The sequence below is a fragment of the Pteropus alecto genome, unplaced genomic scaffold, assembly GCF_000325575.1.
Source record: "Pteropus alecto unplaced genomic scaffold, ASM32557v1 scaffold94, whole genome shotgun sequence".
Lineage (NCBI taxonomy): Eukaryota > Metazoa > Chordata > Mammalia > Chiroptera > Pteropodidae > Pteropus > Pteropus alecto.
In genome coordinates, this window is record NW_006437736.1 from 59,457 (window position 1) to 72,398 (window position 12,942).

Genomic DNA, 12,942 nt, shown 5'->3' on the forward strand with positions numbered 1-12,942 from the left:
CGTGGTGGACCAGCTGCTGTCCGAGGAGCAGGTGTCGGCACAGGGCATAGGAGGCTGAGGGCGGCAGGAGGGTTCTGCATGGAGACCTATAAATGAGGATCTCAAAGGAACCCGCTCCTGAGAACAGAGTCCCTGTAACAGTATCATCAAGAAGCGGTGTTCACTGAGCACTTGCTATGTGCCAGGCACTGCACACTGCTTACACTCTTCACAAAAAACAACTCGTTTCATCTTCCCAAGGAAGCTGCTCTTAAGGGGTTAAGGAAGTTAACCGAGTTTACCCAGTTGTGTAGGATGAGGACCCAAACTGGGCCAGCAGCTTCTGGAGCCTTGGCCCTCCGTGACTTTGCAGTTCTAAGACTAGTGTTTAAATTAGATGCTTTGAACTCACACAGATCTAAAGAAGACAGCATTGAATGATGGACAGCATCGACTGGGAATCAGAGTGCTTGAGTTTGAATCCTAGCTCTGCCCTGAGTGCTGGTTGACTCTGAATGAGTTACTTTTCCTCTCTGGACTTTAGTCTTTACCTCTGTAAAATGAGGCAGTTGGACTAGATCAGGGTGGCAGAGGGTTCTTCCTGCTCTGGGATACGATACTGAGACACATTTTCAAAGCCATTTGCTCAACTCTCATAGCAACTGCATTGTGTTGTAGGCCGAACGGGAATCATTGCTTCCTTTTTAACAGATGGTAAAACTGAGGCTCAGAGAGGTAATATGATCTGCTCAGGGTCACACTGAGCAAGCGGGAGGTCCAGGATCACAAGGTCGAGTTCCTTCTACTTTGTCACCTTAAGGTGTGGTGAGCCCACCAACTGGCCAGTCTGGGAGGTCACAATCCTCAGCGTTTTCACTGCACGTGGAGCGTCTTGTCCCAGTTTGAAGTTGGCTGTATGGTTACTATCTCTCATGGCCCCCTTGGCCTTGGGGAGGTGTCGTTTGTCTCTTCTAGGAGGCCCGGAGAGGAACAAAACCAGGCTCCTTGGCTCCTAGGCTTGGGCTCAACCACTCTGGGCCTCAGTTTCCCCACTGGTACAAGGAATGAGTTGGCCTCGATGCAGTCGAAGCAGCCACCTAGAACCGATGCCTCGATTCTAGGAGGCAAGGCAGGCTCGGTGGCTTACACGGCTCTGTGACAGGACGAGTCCCCACCCTGAGACGGGCTTCCTCAGTTATAAAATGGCAGGACTAATATCACCTTATAGAGCCCTCTCCTGATGAGGTATACAGTAGGTGCTCAATGCAGGAGGCGGTTTATCACCAGGGTCATCTCTGATGCCCTAGCCCATGCGGTGGGAGGTGGGGTGCGGGGGAGAGTGGAGGTGCCTTCAGCCGTTCTAGCTCCCCAGCCCTGGGGGTTGGTCGAAGGTGCAGGCTAAGCGCGGGCTACGGGGTGGCGAGGGCAGGGTCAGAGCTAAAGGGGGAGATACAGGGCTGGGCCCTGCTTCCCTCCTCCTCGTCTCTTCACTGTCCCTTTCCCCTCAGGCTCGAAGGGCCATCAGCGAAGCTTTCGAGGGCCAGAAGAGGGCAAGCTCGTGGCCCAGCAGGACCCAGAGTTCTGTGGAAATCGCCTCCGTCTTCTCCGACTACTATGACCTGGGCTACAACATGCGGTCAAACTTGTTTCAAGGTCAGGGCAAAGGGCAAGGGTGGGGCCTGTGAATGCCCGTAGTCCCCAAGGCATTGGGCAGGGAAGGCCCGTGGGGTATCTGCCCCTTCCTGAATCTCTATGAGTAAGACCCTAGGCTGTCCCCAGAGACTCATTTCAGCCAGACCACCAAAGGCCTCTGCTTCGCCAGGCCCTATGCCAAGCGCTGGGAATGTCCCATCCCCTGGCGAGTCTGTCCTCACCGTGCAAACGATCCATCTCGGTTGGCAGTCAGACCTCTGGTGTCCTGATCTGCCAAGAGGAGACCCAGGCACCCCTGGCCTGGGCACCTTTGGTCTCAGTGACATCACGTCTCTGATTCAAAGCTCTGCTCAGCCACCCACTGAGTGTGGCCTCAGGCAGGACTGTTAACCTCTCTGAGCCTTAGTCACTTTCTGGTACAGTGGGGACAATATGATAATGTGGCCCTCACTGAGTGCTGGCAAGACTCTCTGCAGTGCCACGGGAAGGCTCTTGACCAGTGGCGCGCGGTGAGTGCTCGGTAGGTGGCAGGCTGATATTTTTCCTTCCTAGAGCCTGGCGGTGGCACCACCTGGGGCCAAGCGTGGGCTGGAGAGTCCAACATCAATAGTGTCCTTCAGATCAGACCTGTTTGTCATAGGGGCGAGGGTGGGGAGGGCCGTTAGCTCCATTTCCACACGTGGGTAACAGTTTGCCCAAGACCCCTCATAGTAGGAGGCAGATCTGACACTCGAATCCAGAGTTTTCTTCTGTCGCTAAACCCCAGAGTCTTTCCTCACCCTGAGTCACCTCCCTAGCTCTAGTTCTGTTCCCAAGCATTTAATAAAAGGCTCAGATGGGGGCCCACGGTTAGCACACAGGGGCTTCTCTCTGCCCCCGTGTCCAAGGTCAGCTTCACTGCAAAATGGTAGTAGGAGGCAGATCTGACGCTCGAATCCAGAGTTTTCTTCTGTCGCTAAACCCCAGAGTCTTTCCTCACCCTGGGTCACCTCCTTAGCTCTAGCTCTGTTCCCAAGCATTTAATAAAAGGCTCAGATGGGGGCCCACGGTTAGCACACAGGGGCTTCTCTCTGCCCCCGTGTCCAAGGTCAGCTTCACTGCAAAATGTCAAGTTTTTCTGGTCCTCTTGCTTCATCTTGCCTCGCTCCAGTCCGTCTCCACTGTCCCCGGGGCCTGGCAAACCGCCTCACCTGGCTCTCGTCCCTGTCACCCGAGGAACCAGACAGCTACTGGAACTTTCTGGGTTTTCCTTTGAACTTGGAGAAAGGGTGATCCCGGGGCGGGGGGAGGCGGGGAGGGAAGAGAGACTCAGATTGTCCCCTGCTCTGGGCCTCAGGATTTGGCCTTCCACTTGTTTATCTAACAAGTATCACCCAACAATCCTGACATACAACCTTATATGGTAATGTCTACATAAACGTAAAAGAATAATATTTTTTTTTAAAAAAAGAATAATATATTTTTTAAAACCCACCCTTTAGCCTGAGAAACACAACTGTGTATCACACCAGCTCATAAGAGACAATTATTAAATCTCCCTGGACTGATTGATTGGCATCACAATGCTGTCTTACAATTGGCCGTGGTAGTATTTACACTCCAGAAACTTTCAAACGCTGTGAATTAGGATGGCACCTTGAGCACACTACTGTCTGTGTGGCTCACCCGTGCCCTCTCTCCATTTCCACCCACCCACTGAGCCTCTGCACGTGCTGTTCTAGGTGGGTGAGGCTCCTATGGCCAGACAGGTGTGAGGGAAGAGAAACCAGAGGGCGAGGTAGGGTCTTTTATCTTCGTGAGATGGGAAGCCCAGCGAAAAGAGGACGGCCTGGTCTGACTTAGGCTAACGGATTGCTTCCGGTTGGCTGTGTTGAGAACAGATGGGGTGCAGCTGGGACAGAAACAGAGAGAGCAGTGAGGAGGTGACCACGAAAATCCCGGTGAGACTGATGGCGATAGCTTGGTGTGGGGAGCTGGGTTGCAGCACTGCATAGCTCTAGAGGACGCCATTGTGTGATACGGAGGCTCGGGGAGGTGATGGCGGAGTAGGGTTCTGGGTATTTGTCTAAGTCAGAGCTGACAGAACAGATGAATGAATGGATGTGGGGTGTGTGAGAGAGGAATTAAGGTTGATGTCGAAGTTTTTGACCTGACCGACTTGGAAGGATGGAATTGCTGTTCACCGAGATAGAGAATGTTCCAGGAGGAGTTGGTTCAGGAAACCCTAAACCATGCTGAGTCATAAAGATGATCTTTTCTCTAGTCGCCTAAAATATTTAGTTTTGCGTTTCACATTTAAGCCTTTAATCCACTTGGAGTTGATTTCTTTTTTGAGCGTGAAACGGTCATTTTTAATTCCTCCTCGTGGATCACCCATTGCTCAGTCCTTTTTACCGAATGGTCTCGCCTTTCTCCCCGGGGACCTGCAGTGGTACCATGGGAATCCATCAAATCTCCTAGGAGCACAGATCAGTTTCCAGGCTCCCTTTTCTGCCCGTTGGTCTAATATTACACTTTAATTACCCAGGTATTATAAGGAATCTGATATCTGCTCAGGTAGCCTCCCCTCCTCCTCCAATAGTGCCACCACCACCAGCTAATGCCCTGGTTACTCTAGGTCCTTTACTCTTACACACAAATTTTAGAACCAGCTTGTCAGTTTCCGTGGAAAATCCTGTTGGGTTTTTGATTGGAAGTACGTTGAATCTACAGCTCAATTTAGGGTCACCGGTCAGTTTTACGATAATGAATTTTCCGACCCATAAATATGGTGTTCAGCTCCATTAATTTGTCTTCCTTCAATATCTCTCAATAACATTTTGTAATTTTCTTCTACAAAGATTATGCAGGTTTGGGGTTAGATTTACTTAGAAGAACCTCTTTTTTGCTGCTTATTGCAAATGGCATCTTTTTTAAAATTACATTTTCTAAATTTGCTGCTTGTATACACAGAGGCATTTTAATTTTTGTGCATTAATCTTATATCCAGAAGCCTTACTCAAGCTCACCAATTAATTGCAATAATTTGTAGTCTTTGGAGCTTTTTAAAAATAATGATAATGGCTGCTCTACTTTACATACATTTTAATTTTCACAAGAACTTTATTCAGTAAGTGCTATAATTCCACCCCCCTCCCTTTTTTTTAGGTAGAAAAAACTGAGGCATAGAAAGCTTAAATAACTTGCTTACAATCCCTTCTGATCTTGGAAGCTAAGCAGGGTCAGGCCTGGTTAGAACTTGGATGGGAGACCACCTAGGAAGACCAGGTGCTATAGGTGTAAAAAATAAAAAAAATAAGAAATTGTAAGCTGACAAGGTCCTAAAAGATAAAAGAATAAGAGATTATAAACTGACAAGGTCCTTGCAATCTGTGAGGTCAACCAAGGTTTGCCTAAATAAATAAATAAATAACTTGCTTAAGGACTGGTCAGCGTTAGAATTTGAACTCTGGCAATCTGGGGCCAGAGTTCATATTATTAACCACTAAGCTCTTTCTGCCTTTGCACCATCCTGGCTGACTTGTCCAGGACAATGTCGTATATAAACAGGGAGAGCAGGTACCCTTATCTCCTGGATTCTCACATTTACCTTTAAATATAACATTTGAAAAAGAATTTTGAAGATCCTCTTTTATCAGGTTAAGGAGGAGGGTCCCCTTTATTCCTCATGTGCGCATTAATTTAGAAAAATTATGAATGGGTTTTGAGTTGTATTAACCATTTATACAGCAGTTATTCAGATGATCATATGATTTTTTTTCTTTTGCTCTGTCGATGTGGTAAATTATACTGATTTCCTAATATTAAACCAAATGTGTATTCCTGCATTTAAACCAGGATAGATGCATTCTTTTTCAATTGTGAAAACTACCACCCGTGTAGAAGACTGTATAAAGCTTATGTGTGCAGTTTAAAGAAATAATAAGTCACTGCGTGTTCCCTCCCAGGTTAAGATAGGGGTTTACAGGAATCTTGGAAGCCTCTGTCGCAACAGCTACATCAACCCGACTTTTGTCAACAATCCCTTTGCTTTTCTTTATATTGTTAGCCCCTCTGTATGAACCCCTAAGCGACATTAAGTAGACCAGTCAGGGTAGACTCTTGGAGCAGGTGACATCTGAGTAAAGACCTGCAGGAAGGGAGCAGATCAGGCAGTGGATTACTGGGAAAAGAGCAGTTGGGCAGAGGGACCATGTCAAGGACGTTGGCTTGTCTCGGCCTTTTTACTGGGAGTCATTGCATGATTCTGTGCAGAAGAGTGACTTATGTTTCCAAAGACCCATCTGGCTGTTGAGGCTGGGGCACAGAGAGGAGACCATGAGGGGCATCGGATTAGGGGTGGGATTTAAAATGGCTCCAAGGCCCACCCTCTCACCACTAACCCACACCTGGTTCACGGAAACTGTCAGCCTCCTTTGTACTTGAGGAGTACGGCTGGCCCACGTGCTCTCTCTGCCCTGCTGTGTCAGGCCAATGCCTTTTGCTCCAAACCTTGGTGCCCCCCAAGCTCTCAGGCTATATATTGAGCTCCTCAAATGGCCCCTACTAAAGTCTTTTTAATTAGATTTAATGTGAGAGACGGGTACCACCTTCGCTTTAGGGAGGAGCGACTCAGCCCATAAAAAAACCCAAAAAATTCTCTTAAAACATCCTAGGCCAGTTTCACTTCATCTGATCATTTGATAGCCTCCATGCAGGTAGGTTTTTTCACAGATTTTTAGACGCTTACTTTAAATTTCCATCTGGAGGAGTCTGTTTCATACTTCGCTTGGATATCTGATCTCTATCATGTTTAGGGCTCCCGTCCAAATTTCCAATTTCACATTCTGTTATGTAAGCATGTAAAGTCATACATGACAAACACACTAAAATTTGCTTTACAAAAGTGGATTTCTAGCTTGATGGCACCCTTGTTAGAGAACATGACCTGTAACGGTTTTACTCCTTTGAAATTGTTGAGATTTGCTTTATAGCCCAGGAGACAGTCCTTTTTTGAAGGTGATCAATGTGTTTGAAAATAATCTCTTGGGTTCAGGATTCTGCGTTTGTCTAATAGAGATGGCTTGCTAATTATTTCTATACAAATCTTCTAATTCCTTGTGAATATTCTTTGCTTGATCTGTTAATTACTAAATGATGTACCTTTCGGTCTTTCCCGCTGAGAGCAAATTTATCAATTTTTTTCCTTGCGGCTCTGTTCATTTTGCTTTAACTATTTCAAGATTATTCCAATGAAGCAAGTTTAGAATTATTACATCGCCTGAATGAATTGCAGTCATTTTTACTTCTCATAGTACCTTTGCTTTACAAGTCTGCTGTGTCTGATAATTTAATGCAATGAGACCAGATTGCTTTTGGTTAGTATTTGTTTGATAAATCTTTTTCTATATTCCCATGTTTATCCTCTCTGTGTGTCTTTTTGTTTTAAGTATGCTTTAGATAATAAATATCTGGAAAATTTTTTTGTAGTCTGATGATCTGTTTTTTAATCAATGGGCTTAGTCCATGTGTATTTATTCTAATTATTAATATATTTGGATTCATTTCTATGACCTTATTTTGTGTTTTCTATCTGTGCTGTTCTTTCTATTTTGCTTTTTTCTCCTTCCTTTCTTATTATGAATTCAAGTGAGCTTTTTCTCCCCCAGTGTAATTTTTGTCCTTACTCTTCCTATTCTTTTAATGATTACCTTTGACATTTTTACATGCATAGTTAACAAACTCTAAAATTAACCAAGGTATTTAGGTTTATCGATTAATATAAGAACATTAGAAGCCTTCGACTTTATTCTCCCCACCACTTTATTCTCCCCATGGGTTCAGCTTCCATGACATTATTTTACAGAATTTTAATTTTACATCAATGAAATAGTCTAAACCGTAGATTCTAGAGCCATATAGTCTGGGGTCGAGTCCTACATCTTTCACTTACCAGCTGCGTGACTTTAGACAAGTGACTTAACGTGTCTGTGTTTTATTGACTTCGGTAGTAAGATGGAGATAATAATCATACCTATTTCTTAATGTCGTTGAGAAGATTCAACGAGTACGTTCCATTAAGCTCTAAGAACTGTGTGCTTAGCACGTGGTAAATCTTAAAAAAATAGTGAGCTATCATTGTCCTCATTATTTCACCCCACAAAGTACTGTTTTTATAACGGATGTGTTTTTAGGTCTCAGATCTTTCTTCTGGGGTCATATTTTAGGATGTGTTTTTAGATCTCAGATCTTTCTTCTGGGGTCATATTTTTCTTTTCTGAAGTATGTTGTTTAGAAGATTTTTGGGGGTTAGACTCTGTTGTTGGTAATTTTTAGGCCCAGAAAAGACTTTATTTCATTCTCATTCTTGAAAAACGGTTCTCATAAATAGTTTTAGATTGTCAATTCTCCCCATCAGTACTCCAGTGTGACATCATTCATTCATTTCCATCCGACTTCGATGGTTAATCAAACTCACTGTTATTCTCTGTAAGTAATCTGCCTTTTCTCTATGGCTACTGCTAAGATTACTTTGTCTCTGGTGTTCTAAATTTTACTTGGATATACTTAGGTAAGAAATTCTTTTGACTTCTGCTATTAAGGAGTTATGATTCTTGAATCTAATGATTCATATCCTTAGATTTTCATCAATTCTGGGAAAATTCTGGCCATTATCTTTTCAAATATTACCTCTCTCCATTTTCTCCAGTCTCTCCTTCAGAACTCCAATTAGACATAGGTTAGACCTTCTCACTGAGCCTTCATTTAATAGCTTTTTCATATTTTCCACATCATTTTACTCCTCTGTGCTCAATTCTAGTTCATTTCTTCAGATTTAGCTTCAGTTTATCATTTTTCTTAGCTGTATCTAATCTACTATTTTAGCTGTCCATTGAATTTGTTTTTAAACATTATGATGTCGATTTTCAAACTTAGAGAAAAGTAGAAAGAATAGTTTAATAAATAGATGTTTCACTCATCATTCAACTTCAACAGTTATTAATACATAGCCAACCTTATTTTATCTTTTCTACCACTCACCCATCCACCCCACCCCAGATTATTTCAAAGCAAATCCCAGAGCTCTTATGCATTGAATTTTAAATTATTACGTGTTTTATTTCTGACATTTCATTTGCTTCTTTTACTAATCTGTTCTTTCTGGGCACTTTCTTATTTCTTGCTTAATCTTTTCTTCTCTTTCATGACTCCAGACATTAAATATACTTATTTTTTTCTCCCTCTTTAATTCTCTGCTCCCCCTTCCACACCTGACCTATGGATGTTGCCGTTTCCCCTTAATAACGGGATCTCTGAAAGTGGGACGTCTCCTCTCACATGCTTGCGGTGTGTACCCAGGGCCTGATGCCCCTGGCGCCTGACGCACCCAGCGCACCCAGGGGGCCTGGTGCACCCAGGGTATGGTCCATGGCTCCACCTGGGGCACGAACCCAGGACCTTCTGCATGTAAAGCAGATGTGCTAACTGCTACACTATGGAGCCACCCCTAAATATACTTATTTTATATTCTGTAATGGATTTTTCAAATTCTTGCTCACTTTTGGGATTTGGTTCTCTGTTTGATGTTTCTGCTGATTCTCGATCATGGTAACTTATCTCCTTGTGTTTGGTTTAACTTTACATGTAGAGATAAATTTTCTGAAAATACAGATATTAATTGTCACAAGCCATATGCATCAAGGAATTTCCAATAATGTAACCTTCCCCATGCAGGATCATTTCATTAGTTTATCTTTTTGAATAGATGAAGAGACCAAAGCTCTGAGAGGTTAAAAACTTGTCTGAGGCCACACTGTCCATAAATGATGGAGCTGGGGTTTGAGCCCAGGTCTTCCTTCCTCTGCCTTACTCTCCCCACCCCCTACCATCCCACAATCCCCCATCCACAGAGAAAACTGACATCCAGGTATGAACCCTAGAGCTCCTGACCTCTGTTGACTTGGGGTTTCTGGGGATTTCTTCATGGGGTTCCACAGGGGCCCCCCAGGAGACGAAGAGCCTCATGAAGGCCTCCTACACTCCAGAGGTGATTGAGAAATCAGTGAGGAACATAGAGTGCTGGCATGGCAGAAAGACGGATGATCTGGGTACGTGGGGAGCTGGGGGTAAGGGAAGAGTGCACCCCCATAATTGGGCAGGGTGTGTGGGTCCCAAGTCCAGAGAGAAATCAGAGCAGCACAGAGAGTCCTGGGGTGGGCCTGAAGGGGCGTGGATCACCTCTGGGGCCTGGGCACTCTAGAGGTCCTCTGGGTGACCTACCTGTACTGGCTCCTGCCTTGCTCTCTGCAGGACGGTGGCACCAGAAAAACGCTATGAACATGAACTTGCAGAAAGCATTGGATGAGAAATATGGAGAAAAGAGCAAAAGCAAGAGCTCGAAGTAACAGACACAACTCAGAAGAGGTGCCCTCGACTCAGAGAAAGTGCTGACAATAAAGGCACAAATCGAAACCCTTCTTCCCTCTGCTTGGTGCCTTTCTTCACGTTGGGGTGGGGGCCAATGTTCAATGCTGGAAAGACCAACTGAGGCAGGATAGAAGCCTGAAGGGCCCCAACTCTCCCTCAGACCAGGCCCCTACACACACACACACACACACACACACACACACACACACACGCACGCACCCTTCTTCCATAATTCCAGGAAAGGACATAAGACCTGAGTGGGAACTCTGTCCCAAGCCCAATGTGTCTGGCTTCTCCCTCATGCTCTATGTGGAGGGGTCCTATAGTAAACACTGCTGGATCTTACCTTCTATGCCCTCCCTAGCAAAACCCCAACTACTTCCAGGGTCCATTCCTTCTTTAGGAGCTCACGGACTTTAGAGGAAATGGCCACACCCTCCTTCAATCCAGGGGTGGTTTTGTTTGGTCTCATAGTAACTCTGACCCCTCCTTCCACATATACAAAGTGATCAGTTCTGAAATGGGCATGTGACTCAATCTGGCCAATGAGATGCAAGGAAAGGGGTGTGTGTGTGTGTGTGTGTGTGTGTGTGTGTGTGTGTGCGCGCGCACGCGTAGCCTTCTGGGAGATTCTTTTCTCTACTCAGAGAGCTGGGAACTGTCCCTCTCCTGTTGTGCTGAGTGAGGATCCACACAGCCCGGGTGACCTCACAGAGCTGTTCCATCCACCTAGTCAGAAGCCACCCACCTCTGGACTTACTGTAATGTAAGCTTGGGCACAATAACAGTCTACCATGGTGATCACGCTGTGGCAAAATCAAAAGCAGATCTCTGCCAGAAGAGGGCCTGCCCCTCCTCCCATGAAAGGAAATGACTTTGTAAAGATAGGATCAGAGCTGGATGCAGTATGGGGAGAAGAATTTGGCTTCATTTAATATCTACTGATTACTTACCCATGTGCAAAGTGCTGCATTCAGCTCAACTTCCTTATTGGAACCTGATTTCTGTAAGGCGCTGCTCTCGCGCTGGAAAAATCAGACTTTATTGAGCAGCTACTATCTGCTCATCACATGTGGCACCTGAAAAAAATGAGCTACAATACCCAGAGTATTGTAGCTAAAGCGGACCATGTACTGTTCAGACATAGACATCCAGATGCAAATGATAACGTGCCAAATGCTTTATGCGCACAACCTTATCTCATCCTTACATCAGTCCTTAAAGCCATTATCATCTCTTTTATGAAGATGAGGAAACTGATGCTTAAAGGGGCCTTGTCATTTGTCTAAGGTCATACCCATAAGAAGCTGGGTTGAAAATCCAGGAATTTCTGACTCAATCCATTTTATACTCTATCGGCCAATCATATCGTCCTGTCAGTAAATACATATGAGTGCCACAAACACTTGGCCCTGTTAAGCACTATGGGGGACAGTGATATAAATCCAGTACAGTCTTCATCCTCAAGAACTTTACAGTCTGCAGAAGACTGATGTGGAAGAAACTGAGGCTCTTCCATCCATTTGACGAACGTGTAGCGTGCACCTACCCTCTGCCCAGCCCTTATTGATGAACTGGGAGTTCAGAGATGAATAAGATATGGCCTCTTTCCTCTATGTGTCCAGAGTCTGGTGGGGAGCTACATCAGTAAAGAGACAGCTCAGGAATTTTACACATGCAGCAAGAAGTTCGTATGGGACCAGTGGAAGCACAAGAAAGAACCTGGGATGGGGTAGGGGCTGGTGGTCACAGAAGGCCTCATAAAGGAAGTAGCTCTTGGGATGAGTCTTGGGACATGAGTAGGTATGTTCAGGTAGGCTGGAAGGGGCACAGCATTCTAGACAGAGGGCACAGTGTGAACAAAAAGCCGGTATGGGACATTTGGGGGGCTGTGGGCAGCTTGATAAGCTTGGAGAGTAGGGGTACAGAGGTCAGGTGGAACAGGTAGAAAGAGAATCTGTGGTTGGATGGGGCTGTGTGTGCCTCGTGAGGGCTTTAGATGTGAGACCCAGCCCCTTCCCCAGGAGCTTACAGTCTGGCTGGGACATAAAGGGTTAATAATCACTGAAGGAGCCACACAGAAGAGAGGAAAAGATGCTCAATATCTCCAGCAGTCAGAGAGATGCAAATTAAAACAATAAATTCATCGGGTTGGCCGACATTAAATTGCAAGTGTAGGTGAGAAGGAGGAAAATGGGAACTCGCGTACGCTCAGTGATTTATGAGCGTAGCACAGAAGGGCAAGGAAGAATTTAACAAAAACTGAAATTATATCTTATAACTTAGAAATTCCATTTCTGTGTAGCCTAGAGAGTCTCTTCAACACGCACACCAGGAGCACCGCACAAAGAGATTGACCGCAGCGTAGTTTGTAATTGCAAAACATACGTGTCCGTGAGCAGGAGAATGGACCGATGAGGTAATGTGCAGCCGTGGGAAGGAACGGACCGTGTCTACACACACCGGTGCGGAAGGTTCTCACAATGTACCACCGCGGGTGGAAATGACAGTCTGCAGAATGAGCCCCATGGTATGAAACGTACCATTGTGTGACCTTCAAAAGGCATGCACGCAACCACTCCATCACTCGAGGACACAGTTGTGCGAGTGTGGAAGGTGGATTGGAAGGATGCTGCAGACATTCAACTCCGAGTTATATTGAGTTTGGCTCTTTTCAGATGCTTTGCTTTCTACACCTGCAAGAGAAAGCCACCAGAATGCCCTCCAAGAGAATGTCGATGCTAGAAAGAATGGCTGAGAATGGAACTCTGGGGAGCTGAGCAATTTCAGTTTTGACACAAATGAACAAATGATCAGGCTTCATGACTTTGCTTGAGTTAAAGATTTTATTTCAGCATCTTACGAGGAGCCCTTTTAAATTAAACATTGCATATTTTGGAGAGA

The 12,942-nt window shown here is 45.3% G+C and overlaps 1 protein-coding gene across 1 annotated transcript; it reads left to right on the forward strand.

Annotated features, from left to right (window-relative positions):
- Window position 1: 1 nt before the first annotated feature.
- Window positions 2-10,083, forward strand: TEX33 (testis expressed 33; the record flags this gene model as incomplete). Its single annotated transcript, XM_006914693.2, has 4 exons — window positions 2-31; window positions 1,488-1,632; window positions 9,609-9,719; window positions 9,922-10,083. Coding segments are annotated over 4 exons (381 nt in total), but the record flags the coding sequence as incomplete, so codon positions are not given.
- Between the last annotated feature and the right edge of the window lie 2,859 nt (window positions 10,084-12,942).